The sequence below is a fragment of the Trachypithecus francoisi genome, unplaced genomic scaffold (genome assembly GCF_009764315.1).
Source record: "Trachypithecus francoisi isolate TF-2019V2 unplaced genomic scaffold, Tfra_2.0 Lachesis_group5, whole genome shotgun sequence".
Lineage (NCBI taxonomy): Eukaryota > Metazoa > Chordata > Mammalia > Primates > Cercopithecidae > Trachypithecus > Trachypithecus francoisi.
This window is the reverse complement of record NW_022681470.1, coordinates 144,805,674-144,824,143: the sequence shown is the minus strand read 5'-3', so window position 1 is coordinate 144,824,143 and position 18,470 is coordinate 144,805,674. Positions and strand designations below refer to the sequence as shown.

The window sequence follows — 18,470 nt, the reverse complement described above, 5'->3', positions numbered from 1 at the left end:
TGGAGACAGAAGCCCTATGGCTTATGGATGGATTGCATGTGGGCAGATGGCACAGGCCCATCACTAGGAAGACTTTGGCATTGATCCCAAGTGTGGGGGAGGAAGCCTAAGCTGCTGTAGGCAGAGGAGACACAGGATCCGACTCGGGTATGAGACCCACAGAGCAGCCCCGGGGCTCAACAGCAACCTCTGTGAATTATACCAGCACACAGTTTCTCCTCCTTTTTACTCTGATATTGTGGGTGTTTTTTTTTTTTTTTTAATTTTTTTTTTTTCAGACAGGGTCTTGCTCTGTCACCCAGGCTGGAGAGAAGTGGCATGATCATGGCTCACTGCAGCCTCGACCTCCCGGGCTCAAGTGATCCTCCTGCCTCAGCCTCCCGAATAGCTGGGACTACAGGTGTGTGCTACTACAGCCAGCTAATTTTTCATATACATATATATGTATATGATCCTGTCATATATACATGTATACACATATACACACACTATACATATATACACATATACACATATACACATATACACACATATACACACATATATACATATACACATATACATATACACATATATACATATACACACATACATATATACACATATACACACATACATATGTACACATATACACATGCACACACACATACACACATATATACACATATACACATGCACACACACATATACACATATATACATATACACACATATACACATATGTACATATATACATATAAACACATATACACACATATATATGTATATTTACACTGACTCGTGCATTGTCACCCGGGCTGGAGTGCAGTGGCACGATCTCGGCTCACTGCAACCTCAGCTTCCCAGGTTCAAGAGATTCTCCTACCTCAGCCTCCTGAGCAGCTGGGATTACAGGTGAGCACCATCACGCCCAGCTAATTTTTTTTTTTGAGACAGAGTCTTGCACTGTCACCTAGGCTGGAGTGCAGTGACGCGATCTCAGCTCACTGCAAGCTCCGCCTCCCGGTCCCAGGTTCACGCCATTCTCCTGCCTCAGCCTCCCGAATAGCTGGGACTACAGGTGCCCGCCACCACGCCCGGCTAATTTTTTGTATTTTTAGTAGAGATGGGGTTTCACTGTGTTAGCCGGGATGGTCTCAATCTCCTGACCTCGTGATCCACCCGCCTCGGCCTCCCAAAGTGCTGGGATTACAGGCGTGAGCCACCATGCTCGGCCAATTTTTCTTTTTTTTTTTTTTTTGTAGAGATGGGGGTCTCACAATGTTGCCCAGGCTGGTCTCAAACTCCTGGTCTCAAATGATCGTCCTACCATGGCCTCCTAAAGTCCAGCCCCTTTGGTACTGTTGACATTCAGGGTAAACAATTCCTGATTGTGGGGGGCCGTCCTGGACACTGCAGGGTGCTGAACAGCGTCCCTGGCCTCCACCCCCTCCATGCCAGTAGGACTCTTTTCTCCCCCGATCCCCTGCAGTTGTGATGGTCAATATAGCCAGACATTAGCAGAGGGGAGAATTCCCCCCAAGTAGGACCCCTGGTCTTGGCACTGTGAGACCCCAGTAGGCGGGGGCAGACTCAGGGTGGAAAAGGCGGGCTAGGCCGGATTTGGGTCCTGGGAGACCTTCCCAGTTTCCTTGGTCCATTCCAGGCATTTGGTGATAGTTCTACAGACGGGAGACACGGATACCTAAACCGCTAGAGCTCGGGCAGGCTGCAGACAACGTGTTGCCCACGCCTTGACTCATCTGAGAGTCACCTGTGCAAGACAGAGAGCTTCCTCCCGGTAGAGACGAATACAGCTTTTAATATTTAAAAGTTTGGGCACTTAATTCTGGTGATCTGGGCTCACGGGAAACACTCCGTCCTCTGACGACTAGCAACTGGCAGAGTCCGCCGAGGCGCTGGTGATGATGATGGGAACCTTGGCCTTGAGGCTGGTCAGGGACCAGGGCAGGTGCACGGTGATGACCAGCTCGTAGCGAGTGTGCATGATCTCCCCGTCCCGTGTGCTGCTGCTGACGGACAGCAGCAGTGGGAGGTTGAAGGTGCTGACGATCTTGGTGGTGTTGAAGCGGGTCGTGGGGGTGTTGGCCTCCTGCCTCAGAAGCTCGCTGCTGTCCAGCCGAGACCGCCTCTCTGCGCCGGGCGTAAAGCCCTCATACTGAACGTGAGCATACAAGGCGGATATGACCGTCTTGATGCATTTGCTGGTCTGGTTGTTGATCTCTGTTGTGAAGATAACCTTCTCTCCCGGCGTGAAGGTGTTCTTTTCCATTTGGATTTGCAAGCAGATGGTGCCCTGGCGGCAGCAGTTGTAGGAGACTTTCTCCTCGGCCTCCACCAACAAGGGGTTCTAGAAGAGGAGGATGTGAAACAGACAACCGTGAGGGACCAAGACCACACAATCCACTCGCCTGCCTGATCCACCCTGGGAACTCCTCAAAGCCTCTGGGGCTGGCCGGGCGTGGTGGCTCATGCCTATAATCCCAGCACTTTAGGAGGCCGAGGTGGGAGGATCACGAGGTCAGGAGTTCGAGACCAGCCTGACCAATATGGTGAAACCCCTGTCTCTACTAAAAATACAAAAACTAGCTGAGTGTGATGGTGCATGCCTGTAATCCCAGCTACTCAGGAGGCTGAGGCAGGAGACTCTCTTGAATCCGGGAGGTGGAGGTTGCAGTGAGCTGAGATTATGCTATTGCACTCTAGCCAGTGCTACAGAGCAAGACTCCATCTCAAAAATAAAATAAAAATAAAAAGCCTCTGGGGCTTTGGGGACTCTCATAGGAAGAGGCGTTAAGATGGAATCTAGAGCCCTAGGGATTTTGCAGTGAAAAACCTGGAGTCATCTCCCATCTCCCAGCATGTTTTAGTTTTTGGTTTTTGTTTTTTGTTTTTTTTTGGAGACAGAGTCTTGCTCTGTCGCCCAGGCTGGAGTGCAGTGGTGTGATCTCGGCTCACCGCAACCTCTGCCTCCCAGGTTCAAGTGATTCTCCTGCCTCTGCCTCCTGAGTACCTGCAACTACAAGCGCATGCCACCACATCCAGCTAATTTTTGTATTTTTAGTAGACGTGGGGTTTCGCCATGTTGGCCAGGCTGGTCATGAACTCCCGACCTCAGGTGGTCTGCCCGCCTCAGCCTCCCAAAATGTTGGGATTACAGGCGTGAGCCACTGTGCCCGGCCTCTCCCAGTGTCCTTAGATCAAGGCTATTTACCATTCTGAATATAAATTTCTTTCTTTCTTTCTTTCTTTTTTTTTTTTGAGACGGAGTCTCGCTCTGTCGCCCAGGCTGGAGTGCAGTGGTGAGATCTCGGCTCACTGCAAGCTCCGCCTTCCAGGTTCACACCATTCTCCTGCTTCAGCCTCCTGAGTAGCTGGGACTACAGGCGCCCGCCACCACGCCCGGCTAATTTTTTTTATTTTTAGTAGAGACGCGGTTTCACAGTGTTAGCCAGGATGGTCTTGATCTCCTGATCTCATGATCCGCCTGCCTCGGCCTCCCAAAGTGCTGGGATTACAGGCGTGAGCCACCACACCCGGCCTCTTTCTTTCTTCTTCTTCTTCTTTTTTTTGAGATGGAGTTTTGCTCTTGTTGCCCAAGCGGGAGTGCAATAGCGTGATCTCGGCTCACTGCAACGTCTGCTTCCTGGATTCAAGTGATTCTCCTGCCTCAGCCTCCTGAGTAGCTGGGATTACTGGCGTGCGTCACCACGCCCGACTAAGTTTTGCATTTTTAGTAGAGATGGGGTTTCACTGTGTTAGCCAGGATGGTCTCGATCTCCTGACCTCGTGATTCGCCCGCCTCAGCCTCCTAAAGTGCTGGGATTACAGGCGTGAGCCACCACGCCTGGCCTTTTTTTTGTTTTTGTTTTTGTTTGCAGCCTGGAGTGCAGTGGTGCACTCATGGCTCACTGTAGCCTTGACCTCCTGGGCTCAAGTTATCCCCCGCCATCAGCATCCCAAGTAGCTGGGACCACAGGCATGCGTGCCACCACACCCCAGCTTTTTTTTTGGAAATAAGGTCTCACTATGTTGTCCAGGCTAGTCTCAAACTTCTGGGCTCAAGCAGTCCTCTCGCTTCAGCCTCTCGAAGTGCTGGGATTACAGGCATGAACCACTGTGCCTCTCACCTTATTCATGGATTTAATAAACAAAGTTCATTGAAACTCGCAAAATTTATATTTTCTGACAGTCTGTTCTTCGCTTTTATTTTTATTTTATTTTATTTTCTTCGAGATGGAATCTTGCTGTCACCCAGGCTGGAGTGCAGTAGTAAAATCTCGGCTTGCTACAACCTCTGCCTCCCAGGTTAAAGCAATTCTCCTGCCTCAGCCTCTCAAGGAGCTGGGATTACAGGTGCGCGCCACCACGCCTGGCTAATTTTTGTATTTTTAGTGGAGACGGGCTTTCACCACATTGGCCAGGCTGATCTTGAACTCCTGACCTCAGTTGATCTGTCTGCCTTGGCCTCCCAAAGTGCCTGGCCTGCTTTTATTTTTAAAAAGTTGATTGCAACATGGCAGATTGTTATTTCTGATATTTTTATTCTACTTATTGCCTGTTCTGTTCTTTTATCTTATTTTAAAAAAATGGTTGCAACCTGCTAAATTGATTTTTTCTGATATTGCCTATTTATATTCTTGCCTATTCTTTCATTTTATAAAAATATGGCCAGGCGTTCCCAGCACTTTGGGAAACTGAGGTGGGCGGATCACGAGGTCAAGAGATCAAGACCATCCTGTCCAACTTGGTGAAACCCCCATCTCTACCAAAAATACAAAAATTAGCCAGGCGTGGTGGCGGGCACCTGTAATTCCAGCTACTCAGTAGGCTGAGGCAGGAAAATCACTGGAATCCGGGAGGCGGAGGTTGCAGTGAGCTAGGATTGCTCCAGCCTGGCAAAAGAGTGAGACTCCGTCTCAAAAAATAAAAATAAAAAAAGACCAGGCACAGTGGCTCACACCTGTAATCCCAGCATTTTGGGAGGCCGAGGCAGGTGGATCACCTGAGGTCAGGAGTTTGAGACCAGCCTGGCCAATGTGGTGAAACCCCATCTCTAGCAAAAATACAAACATTGACCAGGTGTGGTGGCATGCTCCTGTAATCCCAGCTACTCGGGAGGCTGAGGCAGGAGAATCACTTGAACCTGGGAGACCGAGGGTGCAGTGAGGCTGAGATCCAGCCCTGCACTCCAGCCTGAGCAACAGAGTGAGACTCTGTCTCAAAAAAAAAAAAAAGAAAAGAAAAAAGAAGAAAAAAAAGAAAAGGGGAGGCTGAGGCAGGAGAATGGAGTAAACCCGGGAGGCGGAGCTTGCAGTGAGCTGAGATCCGGCCACTGCACTCCAGCCTGGGTGACAGAGCGAGACTCCGTCTCAACAACAACAAAAAAAGGCCGGGCGCAGTGGCTCAAGCCTGTAATCCCAGCACTTTGGGAGGCCGAGACGGGCGGATCACGAGGTCAGGAGATCGAGATCATCCTGGGTAACACGGTGAAACCCCGTCTCTACTAAAAAAAATACAAAAAACTAGCCGGGCGAGGTGGTGGGCGCCTGTAGTCCCAGCTACTCGGGAGGCTGAGGCAGGAGAATGGCGTAAACCCGGGAGGTGGAGCTTGCAGTGAGCTGAGATCCGGCCACTGCGCTCCAGCCTGGGCGACAGAGAGAGACTCCGTCTCAAAAAAAAAAAAAAAAAGAAAAGAAAATGCTTGTATTCCACCAAATGGATTTTTGCAACCCACTACTGGGTTGTGACCTGTGGTTTGAAAACATTGCTGGCTGGGGGTGGTGGCTCACGCCTGTAATCCCAGAACTTTCGGGAGGCCAAGGGAGGAGGATCACTCAAGCCCAGAAGTTCAAGACCAGCCTGGGCAACATGGTGAGACCCTGTCTCCAAAAAAAAAAAAAAAAGGAAGAAGAAGAAGAAGGCTGGGTAATCCCAGCACTTTGGGAGGCCGAGGCGGGCGGATCACGAGGTCAGGAAATCGAGACCATCCTGGCTAACAGGGTGAAATCCTGTCTCTACTAAAACTACAAAAAGAAAAATAGCCAGGTGTGGTGGTGGGCACCTGTAGTCCCAGCTACTTGGGAGGCTTAAGCAGGAGAATGGCATGAACCCGGGAGGCAGAGGTTACAGTGAGCCGAAATTGCGCCACTGCACTCCAGCCTGGGGGACAGAGTGAGACTCCATCTCAACAAAACAAAACAAAACAAAAACAAAACAAAAAAAAACAAAAAAAAAAAAAGAAGAGAAAAGAAAGAAAAGCATACTGCAGGAGGTCAGGTATGTTGCCTTTTTGAGAACTCAGGCAGACCCTTGACCCCCTCTGACCTCACCTCCCACTTTTCTGCCTCTGGCTTCTCTTCAGCCTTCTCAGGAGCAGCTGGAGCTCCCCCTCCTCTCCTGAAGTTTAATTGCATCTGGTTTCATTCTAAATCCCTGCAGTCTTATTCGAAAATTCGTAGCATGCGTTAGGACCCTGCAGGTGTGAAAGAACCTGCTGCCCTAACTCAAGATGAAGCTGGTAGTCCTGTCCTGGTCCTGAAGGAGATATCAAGAGGTACCAAGAGCTACCAGTATTCCTTTATTTCTAACTGAGCTATTACCTTTTTTTTTTTTTTTTTTTTTTTTTTTTTTTTTTTTTTAAATAGAGGTACCGGCCAGGAGCAGTGGCTCACGCCTGTAATCCCAGCACTTTGGGAGGCCTAGGCAGGCGGATCACCTGAAGTCAGTTTGAGACCAGCCTGGCCAACATGTCGAAACCCCATCTCTACTAAAAAATACAAAAATTAGTGGGCGTGGTGGTGGGCACCTCTAATCCCAGCTGCTCCAGAGGCTGAGGCAGGAGAATCACTTGAACCCGGGAGGCAGAGGTTATATTGAGCCAAGATTGTGCCACTGCATTCCTACCTGGGTGACAGAGTGAGACTCTGTATCAAAAGAAAAACAATGGGGCCAGGCGCGGTGGCTCACGCCTGTAATCCCAACACTTTGGGAGGCCAAGGCGGGTGGATCATGAGGTCAGGAGATCGAGACCATCCTGGCTAACACTATGAATCCCCGTCTCTACTAAAATTACAAAAAAATTAGCCAGGCGTGGTGGCGGGTGCCTGTAGTCCCAGCTACTTGGGAGGCTGAGGCAGGAGAATGGCGTGAACCTGGGAGGCAGAGCTTGCAGTGAGCCGAGATTGTGCCACTGCACTCCAGCCTGGGTGACAGAGCAAGACTCTGTCTCAAAAAAAAAAAAAAGAAAGAAAAAGGCCGGGCGCGGTGGCTCAAGCCTGTAATCCCAGCACTTTGGGAGGCCGAGACGGGCGGATCACGAGGTCAGGAGATCGAGACCATCCTGGCTAACACAGTGAAACCCCGTCTCTACTAAAAAATACAAAAAACTAGCTGGGCGAGGTGGCGGATGCCTGTAGTCCCAGCTACTCGGGAGACTGAGGCAGGAGAATGGTGTAAACCCAGGAGGCGGAGCTTGCAGTGAGCTGAGACCCGGCTACTGCACTCCAGCCTGGGCAACAGAGCAAGACTCCCTCTCAGAAAAAAAAAAAAGAAAAGAAAAGGAAAAAGAAACTGCTGGCCGGGCACCGTGGCACACACCTGTAATCTCAGTACTTTGGGAGGCCAAGGAGGGTGGATCATGAGGTCAGGAGTTCAAGACCAGCCTGGCCAAGATAGTGAAACCCTGTCTCTATTGAAAATAGAAAAAAATTGGCCAGCCTTGGGGGCAGGTGCCTGTCATCCCAGCCTCCTCAGGAGGCTGAGGCGTGAGAATTGCTTGAACCCAGGAGGTGGAGGTTGCAGTGAGCCGAGATCATGCCACTGCACTCCAGCCTGGGTGACAGAGCGAGACTCCGTCTCAAAAAAAAAAAAAAAAAGGAAAAGAAAAGAAAATGCCAGCCCTCTGACATTTGTCGTCTTGTCCCAATGCTCTGATGGCAAATCACTCCCTGGAGAGGTGAAGTGACTTTGGCCAACGTCCCTCCTCCCACCTCGACTTCCGCCTCTGCACCTGGACTCAGGAAGGGACCCAGAACGAGTCCTGCACTCAGCCAAGTGGAGGAGGCTGCACGGCCCTTCCTTCTCCTGGACTGAGGCCACCACCTCTATTGTCTGCGAGCCCCAAGGTCAGTGCTGGAGGGCTATTGAGTGTCCAGGTCTCTCTCCCACCCTGAGGGTCACCCCGTGGGGCCTCTTCATGGCTTTTCCCCAGGGCCATGTCTCCCCCTTGACAAGTGGACATTTGGGCCATTCTCCCAGGTGGGGCTCTCCTGGGCTCTGTAGGGTGCTGAGCAGCATCCCTGGCCTCCGCCCACTCCATGCCAGGAGCACCCCCCAAGTTGAGACAACCGCAGATGTCTCCAGACATTGCCAAATGTCCTTTATGGGGATAAAACAGCCCCAGTTGAAAACCAATGGCTTAGTTCCTGCCCTTGTTTCTTTTCTTTTTTTTTTTTGAGGCGGAGTCTCGCTCTGTCGCCCGGACTGGAGTGCAGTGGCCGGATCTCAGCTCACTGCAAGCTCCGCCTCCTGGGTTTACGCCATTCTCCTGCCTCAGCCTCCCGAGTAGCTGGGACTACAGGCGCCCGCCACCTCGCCCGGCTAGTTTTTGTATTTTTAGTAGAGACGGGGTTTCACCATGTTAGCCAGGATGGTCTCGATCTCCTGACCTCGTGATCCGCCCGTCTCGGCCTCCCAAAGTGCTGGGATTACAGGCTTGAGCCACTGCGCCCGGCCGTTTCTTTTCTTAAAAAATGTTGGCCTGACATGGTGGCTTATGCCTGTAATCCCAACACTTTGGGAGGCTGAGGCAGGTGGATCACCTGAGGTCAGGAGTTCGAGACCAGCCTTGCCAACATGGTGACACCCTGTCTGTACTAAAAATACAAAAATTAGCTGGGCATGGTGGCGCCAGTCTGTAATCCCAGCCACTCAGGAGTCTGAGGCATGAGAATCGCTTGAACCTGGGAGGCGGAGGTTGCAGTGAACCGAGATGATGCCTCTGCACTTCAGTCTGGCAAAAGAGCGAGACTCCGTTTAAAAAAATAAATAAAATATATACATATATATTATTTTATTTTAGAGACAGGGTCTCGCTCTGTCGCCCAGGTTGGAGTGCAGTGGTGCAAACATGGCTCACTGCAACCTTGACCTCCAGCGGCCCTAAGGTTTCTGACTCACATTTTGTGAAATCTCGGCCTGGGAAGCTGCCAACACCCTTCCCTTCTCCCCTTGGGACCTTCTCTGTCCCCTGCCCGCCCACCTTCCCTCTTCTTCCTTGGAGCTTGGAGAACGTTTCCACCTCCGCCTTTCCCCCATCGGTACCTGCAATGGGATTTCTTTGTGGAAGGTGGAAGTTCCTTGAACCAATAAGTACATCCTCTTCTTGGCTAAAATGTGTTCCCGGCCCATGCAGGAAGCTTGTACGAAATAGAAGACATGGCCAAATTTGCTGCTGAAGGTAGAAGGAAGCCTGGGAGGTAAGTTGAAATGGAAGTCAAAGGTGTGGCTGCCTGCACTTAACCAATTATCTGAAAGCAAAACACACCAATGCCATCAGAAGGTTCTAGAATTGTTTTTCTTCTTTTTTTTTTTTTTGCTTTGTTTTTATGTTTATTTATTTTTGAGACAGGATCTCACTCTGTGGCCCAGTCTGGAGTATAGTGGTGTGATCTCGGCTCACAGCAGCCTCTGCCTCCCAGGTTCAAGCGATTCTCCTACCTCAGCCTCCCGAGTAGCTGGGATTACAGGCGTGCACCACCACACCTGGCTAATTTTGGTAGTTGTGGTAGAGATGGGGTTTTGTCATGTTGTCCAGGCTGGTCTTGAACTCCTGGCCTCAGGCGATCCGCCCGTCTCACCCTCCCAAAGTGCTGGGGTTATAGGCGTGAACCACTGCACCCGGCCTTTTTTTGCTTGATTTGGCATGGAGGTGGGTCCTGGACTCGGCTTGTCTGTCCCTTCTGAATTAAACTGAGCTCTACGCTTTTAGGACCTGCTGGGCCTGTAAATATCAGGCCCCAGCTGGGCTGGAGTGAGATGCCCTGGGGTGGGTGATGTGCCTGGAGTTGTCACTCGAAACCATGAAGGGCCCTTGCATACGCCTGCCTGGAGCCTGAGAAAGTGGAAGTTAGGCCTTCAGGGTTCAACAAATATATATTTTTTCTTTTTTTTTCTTTATGTAGAGACAAAGTCTGTCTCTGTCGCTTAGGCTGCAGTGCAGTGGTGTGATCATAGCTCACTGCAGCCTCCAACTCCTGAGATCAAGTGATCCTCCCACCTCAGCCTCCAGAAGAGCTGGGACTACAGGCCCATGCCACCTTGCCTGGCTAATTTTTAAATTTCTGGTAGAGACAGGGTCTTGCTATATTTCCCAGGCTGGTCTTGAATGTCTGGCCACAAGCAATCCTCCTGCCTCACTCTCCCAAAAGTGCTAGGATAATAGGCGTGAACCAGCTGGGCTGGGTGGCTCACGCCTATAATCCCAGCACTTTGGGAGGCCAAGGTGGGTGGATCACCTGAGGTCAGGAGTTCGAGACCAACCTGGCCAATGTGGCGAAACCCCGTCCCTACTAAAGATACAAAAATTAGCCGGGTGTGGTGCACACACCTGTAGTTCCAGGTACTCAGGAGGCTGAGGTGGGAAGATCGCTTGAACCTGGGAGGCGGAGGTTGCAATGAGCCGAGATTATGCCGCTGTACTCCAGCCCGGGTGACAGAGTGAGACGCCGTCTCTAAAAATAAATAAATAAATAAGTAGTACATGAGGCACAGAAAACTTTTGCCCTCATAGAGCTTGACCTTCAGTGCATGGTATACAGTAGGTGCTTAATACATGTTGATTGACGAACTGAGTGATGGTCTAGGAAGCAGACTCTCACACAACTGCCATTTCCATGACCTTCATTTCATTTTCCTTCTTGCGCTTCTCAAAAATCCTCTTAGCATTGCCTATCTTCCCTAGCTCATGGCAATCCCCAAAATACCAGGGACCCCGTCTCTTTCTTTTTATTTTGTTTTTTGGGACAGAGTCGCAGTCTGTCACCCAGGCTGGAGTGCAGTGGCGTGATCCTGGCTCACTGCAACCTCTGCCTCCTAGATTCAAGCAATTCTCCTGCCTCAGCCTCCTCAGTAACTGGGATTACAGGTATGTACCACCACGTCCGGCTAATTTTTGTATTTTTAGTAAAGACGGGGTTTCGCCATGTTGGCCAGGCTGGTCTCAAACTCCTGACCTCAAATGATCCACCTGCCTTGGCCTCCCAAAGTGCTGAGATTACAGGCATAAGTCACTGGGCCCAGCCTTTTTTTTTTTGAGATGGGGTCTCACTTTGTCACTCAGCCTGGACCTCTTGGGCTCAAGTGATCCTCTTGCCTCAGTGCCCCAAGTAGCTGGGACTACAGGCGTGTGCCACCACACCTGGTTAATTTTTGTATTTTTCGTAGAGACAGGGTTTCGCCTTGTTGGTCAGGCTGGTCTTGAACTCGTGACCTCAGGAGATCCGCCCACCAAGCCTCCCCAAGTGCTGGGACTACAGGGGTGAGCCACCGTGCCTGGCCCAGGCTGTGTTGTTTTTCATCACTGCTGCATCCCCAGCACCTAGCATGGTGTTTATGCACAGTAGGCACTCAATAAATGTTTATTAGGCTAGGTGCAGTGGCTCACACCTGTAATCCCAGCACTTTGGGAGGCTTAGGTGGGGCAGATCACCTGAGGTCAAAAGTTTGAGACCAGCCTGGTCAACATGGTGAACCCCTGTCTCTACTAAAAATACAAAAAATTAGTAGGGCGTAGTGGCGGCGCCTGTAATCCCAGCTATGCAGGAGGCTGGAGCAGAAGAATCGCTTGAACCCTGGAAATGGGGGTTGCAGTGAGCCGAGATCACACCACTGCACTCCAGCCTGGGCGACAGAGCGAGACACTGTCTCAAAAAGACAACAACAACAAAAAAATAGAGAATAAGCCCATCACAGGCTTCAGGCTGATGTTTTGAGGAAGAAAATCAGTCACTTGGAAATGTGAAAAGGCAGGTACCTGGCAGTGGAGGTTGTATGGGGAGGGGAGTGTTTTGGTAGTTATTAAAAGAACTAGCAGGCTGGGTGCAGTGGCTCACGCCTGTCATCCCAGCACTTTGGGAGGCCGAGGTGGGCAAAACACTTGAGGTCAGGAGTTCGAGAGCAGCCTGGCCAAATTGGTGAAACCCTGTCTTTACTAAAAATACAAAAATTAGCTGGGCGTGGTGGTGCACGCCTGTAATTCCAACTACTCGGGAGACTGAGGTATGAGAATTGCTTAAACCCAGGAGGTGGAGGTTGTGGTGAACTGAAATCACATCACTGCACTCCAGTCTGTGTGACAGAGTGAAGACTGTCTCTTAAAAAAAGAACTAGCTGCTGGACATGGTGGCTCACGCCTGTAATCCCAGCACTTTGGGAGGCCAAGGCGGGCGGATCACAAGGTCAGGAGATCGAGAGCATCCTGGCTAACACGGTGAAATCCCGTCTCTACTAAAACAATAGAAAAAAAATTAGCCGGGCATGGTGGCGGGCGCCTGTAGTACCAGCTACTCAGGATCAGGAGGCTGAGGCAGGAGAATGGCGTGAACCCGGGAGGCGGAGCTTGCAGTGAGTGGAGATCACGCCACTGAATTCCAGCCTGGGCAACAGAGGAGACTCGGTCTCTAAATAAATAAATAAAATAAAATAAAATAACTAGCTTTTTTTTTTTTTTTGAGACGGAGTCTCGCTCTGTCGCCCGGGCTGGAGTGCAGTGGCCAGATCTCAGCTCACTAGAAGCTCCACCTCCCGGGTTTACGCCATTCTCCTGCCTCAGCCTCCTGAGTAGCTGGGACTACAGGCGCCCGCCACCTCGCCCGGCTAGTTTTTTGTATCTTTTTTTTTAGTAGAGACGGGGTTTCACTGTGTTAGCCAGGATGGTCTCGATCTCCTGACCTCGTGATCCGCCCGTCTCGGCCTCCCAAAGTGCTGGGATTACAGCCTTGAGCCACCGCGCCCGGCCGCTTTTTTTTTTGAGACGGAGTCTCGCTCTGTCGTCCAGGCTGGAGTGCAGTGGCATGATCTCAGCTCCCTGCAACCTCCTTCTCCCAGGTTCAACCAATTGTCCCACTTCAGTCTCCCAAGTAGCTGGCACTACAGGTGTGTGCCACCACTCCCGGCTAATTTTTGTAATTTTTAGTAGAGACAAGGTTTCACCATGTTGGCCACACTGGTCTTGAACTCTTGTCCTCATGTGATCCGCCCACCTTGGCCTCCCAAAGTGCTGGGATAACAGGCATGAGCCATCATGCCTGGCCAGAACTAGCAATTTTAAAGCACTTACTGTACACCTGGCATTATTCTAAGCCCTTTATGTGCCATTACATCATTAAGTCCTCAACAAAATCTTATAAAGTAGGGCCTCTTCCGATTCCCATTTTATAGATTGGTTAACTGAGAATCAGAGAGGTCACACAATTGCTCAGTATTAGTGTCTGGTAAGTTGACATTTGTCCCCAGGATACTTGCATGGCTGGAGTCCCTCCCATTACTCAGTTATGTGCTCCGTTGTTCCCTCTTTGCAGAATACTCCTCTGGTGAAATAGACCATCTTACCTACATTTTTAAAGTCTAAAATGGCCAGGTGCAGTGGCTCACGCCTGTAATCCCAGCACTTTGGAAGGCCGAGGGGGGTGGATCACCTGAGGTCAGGAGTTGAAAACCAGCCTGACCAACATGGAGAAACCCTGTCTCTACTAAAAATACAAAATTAGCTGGGAGTGGTGGCACACGCCTGTAGTGCCAGCTACTCGGGAGGCTGAGGTGGGACAATCGGTTGAACCCAGGAGGTGGAGGTTGCAGTGAGCCGAGATCATACTACTGCACTCCAATCTGGGAAACAGAGCAAGATTTGGTCTCAAATACACACACACACACACACACACACACACACACATTCTCAAATATATATATATATATTCTCAAAAAAATATATATATATGTATTTGCTAGTTCTTTTTTTTTTTTTTGAGATGGAGTTTCACTCTCTCCCAGGCTGGAGTGCAGTGGCGCGATCTCGGCTCACTGCAAGCTCCGCCTCCCAGGTTCACGCCATTCTCCTGGCTCAGCCTCCGGAGTAGCTGGGACTACAGGCGCCCACCACCTCTCGCGGCCAATTTTTTGTATTTTTAGCAGAGACGGGGTTTCACCATGTTAGCCAAGATGGGATTGATCTCCTGACCTCGTGATATGCCCGCCTCGGCCTCCCAAAGTGCTGGGATTACAGGCATGAGCCACTACGCCCGGCACTAGTTATTTTTTTTAAGAGACAGTCGTTCGAACCCAGGAGGTTGTGGTGAGTCAAGATCGCACCACTGCACTCCAGCCTGGGTAACAAGAGCAACACTCCATCTCAAAAAAAACAAAAACAAAAAATAAGCAAAAATTAGCCAGGCATGGTGCCTGGCTACTCAGGAGGCTGAGGTGAGAGGATCGCTCATGCCAGAGAGGCTGAGGCTGCAGTGAGTTGTGATCATACCACTGCCCTCTAGCCTGGGCAACACAGCGAGGCCCTGTCTCAAAAATAAATACATAAGCCAAGCATGGCAGCTCATGCCTGTCATCCCAGCACTTTGGAGGGCTGAGGCGGGCAGATCACAAGATCAGGAGTTCGAGACCAGCCTGGCCAACATGGTGAAACCCTGTCTCTACTAAAAATACAAAAAATTGCTGGACTGGTGGCAGGTGCCAGTAATCCCAGCACGTGGGAGGCTGAGGCAGGAGAATTGTTTGAACCTGGGAAATGGAGGCTGCAGTGAGCCGAGATCATGCCGTTGTATTCCAGCCTGGGAAGCAGGGCGAGACTTTGTCTCAAAAAATAAATAGGCTGGGCGCGGTGGCTCAAGCCTGTAATCCCAGCACTTTGGGAGGCCGAGGCGGGTGGATCACGAGGTCAGGAGATCAAGACCATCCTGGCTAACACAGTGAAACCCCATCTCTACTAAAAAATACAAAAAAACCAGCAGGGCGAGGTGGCAGGCGCCTGTAGTTCCAGCTACTCGGGAGACTGAGACAGAAGAATGGCGTAAACCCAGGAGGTGGAGCTTGCAGTGAGCTGACATCCGGCCACTGCACTCCAGCCTGGGCGACAGAGCTAGACTCCATCTCAAAAAAGTAAATAAATAAATAAATAGGCCGGGCACGGTGGCTCAAGCCTGTAATCCCAGCACTTTGGGAGGCCGAGACGGGCGGATCACAAGGTCAGGAGATCGAGACCATCCTGGCTAACACTGTGAAACCCTGTCTCTACTAAAAAATACAAAAATCTAGCCGGGCGAGGTGGCGGGCGCCTGTAGTCCCAGCTCCTCGGGAGGCTGAGGCAGGAGAATGGCGTGAGCCCGGGAGGCGGAGCTTGCAGTGAGCTGAGATCCAGCCACTGCACTCCAGCCCGGGCGAAAGAGCGAGACTCCATCTCAAAAAAAAAAAATTAAAAAAAAAATTAATAAATAAAATAAAAATAAAAACATAAATAAATTAAATTAAATTACACTTTGTTCAGCCAAGCAAGTGTTCTGCTTGACTGCATAATATCTGGGAATATCCCCACAAACACATTTTGAAAAAGACATATAATTCCCCCCACAGCTCAGCCGACTCTCTGACATTTGTTCAGATTTCAGGTCTGACCTGGTGGAACTGGAGACTAGTTATTCCCTCCCTGGAAGGTCTCCCTTGCTCTTCTACCTCCATTATTTTTTGAGAGGGAATCTTGCTCTGTCACCTAGGCTGGCCTGCAGTGGTGCGATCTCGGCTTACTAGAACCTCCTCCTCCCGAGTTCAGGTGATTCTCTTGCTTCAGCTTCCCAAGTAGCTGAGATTACAGGCATGTGCCAGCACGCCTGGCTAGTTTTTTGTTTTTTGGGGGGCAGAGATGGGGTTTTGCTATATTGGCCAGGCTAGTCTCAAACTCCTGACCTCAAGTGATCCACCTGCCTCAGCCTCCCAAAGTGCTGGAATTACAGGCATGAGCCACTGTGCCTGGCCTACCTCCATTGTCTTTCCCCATGAATACAGGACTGCCTACTTTGTCTCCTGGGGTTTTGCTGTCAGAGTGAAACTTATCTGTAAAAGAATAAGACTTCTCAGGGGCCTCTCAAAGGCAGTTGTTGGACTGAGCATTTTCCAAGAAGACTACTTTGAACCTTCATTTTGAATATCTGGCCTGGCGCGGTGGCTCAAGCCTGTAATCCCAGCACTTTGGGAGGCCGAGACGGGCGGATCACGAGGTCAGGAGATCGAGACCATCCTGGCTAACACGGTGAAACCCCGTCTCTACTAAAAATACAAAAAATTAGCCGGGTGAGGTGGCGGGCGCCTGTAGTCCCAGCTACTCGGGAGGCTGAGGCAGGAGAATGGCCTAAACCCGGGAGGCGGAGCCTGCAGTGAGCTGAGATCCGGCCACAGCACTCCAGCCTGGGCGACAGAGCGAGACTCCGTCTCAAAAAAAAAAAAAAAAAAAAAAAAAAAAGAATATCTGGATTCTGATCAGCTCCTTGTCTTGTTATTTTCGTGTTTTGTGTATCTGATGGTCATCGTTCTACATGACTTCCCTCCTAGGGAGAAATCAGGCCACTCCCTATTTCTGACAGCCCTGGAGGTTTGTTGATTGACTCTCGGATGTGTTTATTTTCCAGACCCAGGTTCCTACCATGGCTAGGGGTGGCTGTTGGCCTCGTCCTTACCCTCCACTGGGAATGTCTTTGTCTTATGCACGTAGTCTGCCTTGTTGTTGCAAATAACATTTCTGCTATAATCGCGGGATGCCCCGGCTTCTTCACTCCACTCAATGTAACCCCTTCCCACGAGCTCCACCTTCACTATGGGGTCCACCAGGGTGCTGTTCAGGGTTAAAATCATCTTCCCTTTTATGCTGGAGCCAGCCAGGTAGATTGCATCCTTGGGCAGCACGAATTCGATCGACTTCACCACAGACATGGGGGGTTGGGGCGGTAGAGAGACATCCCTCTCCCTCCCCCATGACTCTGAAAGTCCCGGTTCCTTGGCTCTAGTGAGGTAATCCATCTATGACATCACTCAGCTCAGAGTTCCGGGAAGTGGGGACCCCAAAGGCCAGGAGGGGAGACAAAACTGTTGTTCAGGGTGGGTGGTTGATTGTGAAACTTGTGGTCCTCACTGGTTCCTTGTTACTGGTTCTTTTTTTTTTTCTTTGAGATGGAGTCTCGTTCTGTTGCCCAGGCTGGAGTGCAGGGGCGCCATCTTGGCTCACTGTAAGCTCTGGCCCCCCGGGTTCAAGCGATTCTCCTGCCTCAGCCTCATGAGTAGCTAGGACCACAGGTGCCTGCCAGCACGCCCGGCTAATTTTTTGTATTTTTGGTAGAGACAGAGTTTCACTGTGTTAGCCAGGATGTCTCAATCTCCTGACCTCGTGATCCACCCGCCTCGGCCTCCCAAAGTGCTGGGATTGCAGGCGTGAGCCACCGTACCTGGCCCTTTCCTTTTTTATGAGACAAAATCTCATTCTGTCACCCAGTGTAGTGGTGTGATCTCTGCTCACTGTAACCTCCGCCTCCCGGGTTCAAGCAATTCTCCTGCTTCAGCCTCCTGAGTAGCTGGAATTACAGGCATGCACCATCACCATGCCTGTCTAATTTTTTTTTGTATTTTTATTTATTTTATTTTATTTTATTTTATTTTATTTTATTTTATTATTTTTTTTTTGTTGAGACGGAGTCTCGCTCTGTCGCCCAGGCTGGAGTGCAGTGGCCGGATCTCAGCTCACTGCAAGCTCCGCCTCCGGGTTTACGCCATTCTCCTGCCTCAGCCTCCCAAGTAGCTGGGACTACAGGCGCCCGCCATCTCGCCGGCTAATTTTTTTTTTTGTATTTTTTAGTAGAGACGGGGTTTCACCGTGTTAGCCAGGATGGTCTCGATCTCTGACCTCGTGATCCGCCCGTCTCGGCCTCCCAAAGTGCTGGGATTACAGGCTTGACCACCGCGCCCGGCCTATTTATTTTATTTTTATTTTTTGAGATGGTCTCCCTCTGTCAGCCAAGATTGGAGTGCAACGGCGTGACCTCTGTTCACTGCAACCTCTGCCTCCCGGGTTCCAGTGATTCTCCCACCTCAGCCTCCCGAGTACCTGAGATTACAGGCATGTGCCACTGCAATTGCCTAATTTTTGTCTTTTTAGTAGAGATGGGGTTTCACCATGTTGGCCAGGCTGGTCTCGAACTTCTGGCTTCAAGTGATCCGCCTGCCTTGGCCTCCCAAAGTGCTAGGATTACAGTCGTGAGCCACTGTGCCCAGGTGCATACACACTCATTTTCATCTTGAAGACTCTACATTTGTATTGGTCTGTATTGGAAAAAACACAGAGACATGGCCAGGACCTGGAATCTGGTGCGTACTGAAGTTGCTCAAGGCATTGTGTGCTTAATTTGAATGTTGACACCATC

General features: G+C 50.4%; 1 protein-coding gene across 2 annotated transcripts; it reads right to left on the bottom strand.

Moving 5' to 3' along the window:
* Nucleotides 1-1,783: 1,783 nt before the first annotated feature.
* ARRDC5 (arrestin domain containing 5) lies at nucleotides 1,784-17,306 on the bottom strand. Of its 2 annotated transcripts, XM_033200560.1 has the most exons (4): nucleotides 16,737-17,306; nucleotides 10,610-10,733; nucleotides 9,325-9,472; nucleotides 1,784-2,350 (listed from the first exon to the last, which is right to left on the bottom strand). In XM_033200560.1, exons 1-4 carry the CDS (start codon nucleotides 17,074-17,076, stop codon nucleotides 1,871-1,873), a joined length of 1,092 nt encoding a protein of 363 aa, XP_033056451.1. In that variant the 5' UTR covers nucleotides 17,077-17,306; the 3' UTR covers nucleotides 1,784-1,870. The 2 variants fall into 2 exon arrangements, with proteins under 2 accessions (XP_033056451.1, XP_033056452.1); XM_033200561.1 differs by lacking the exon at nucleotides 10,610-10,733 and having other exon boundaries at nucleotides 9,325-9,530; nucleotides 16,737-17,303.
* Between the last annotated feature and the right edge of the window lie 1,164 nt (nucleotides 17,307-18,470).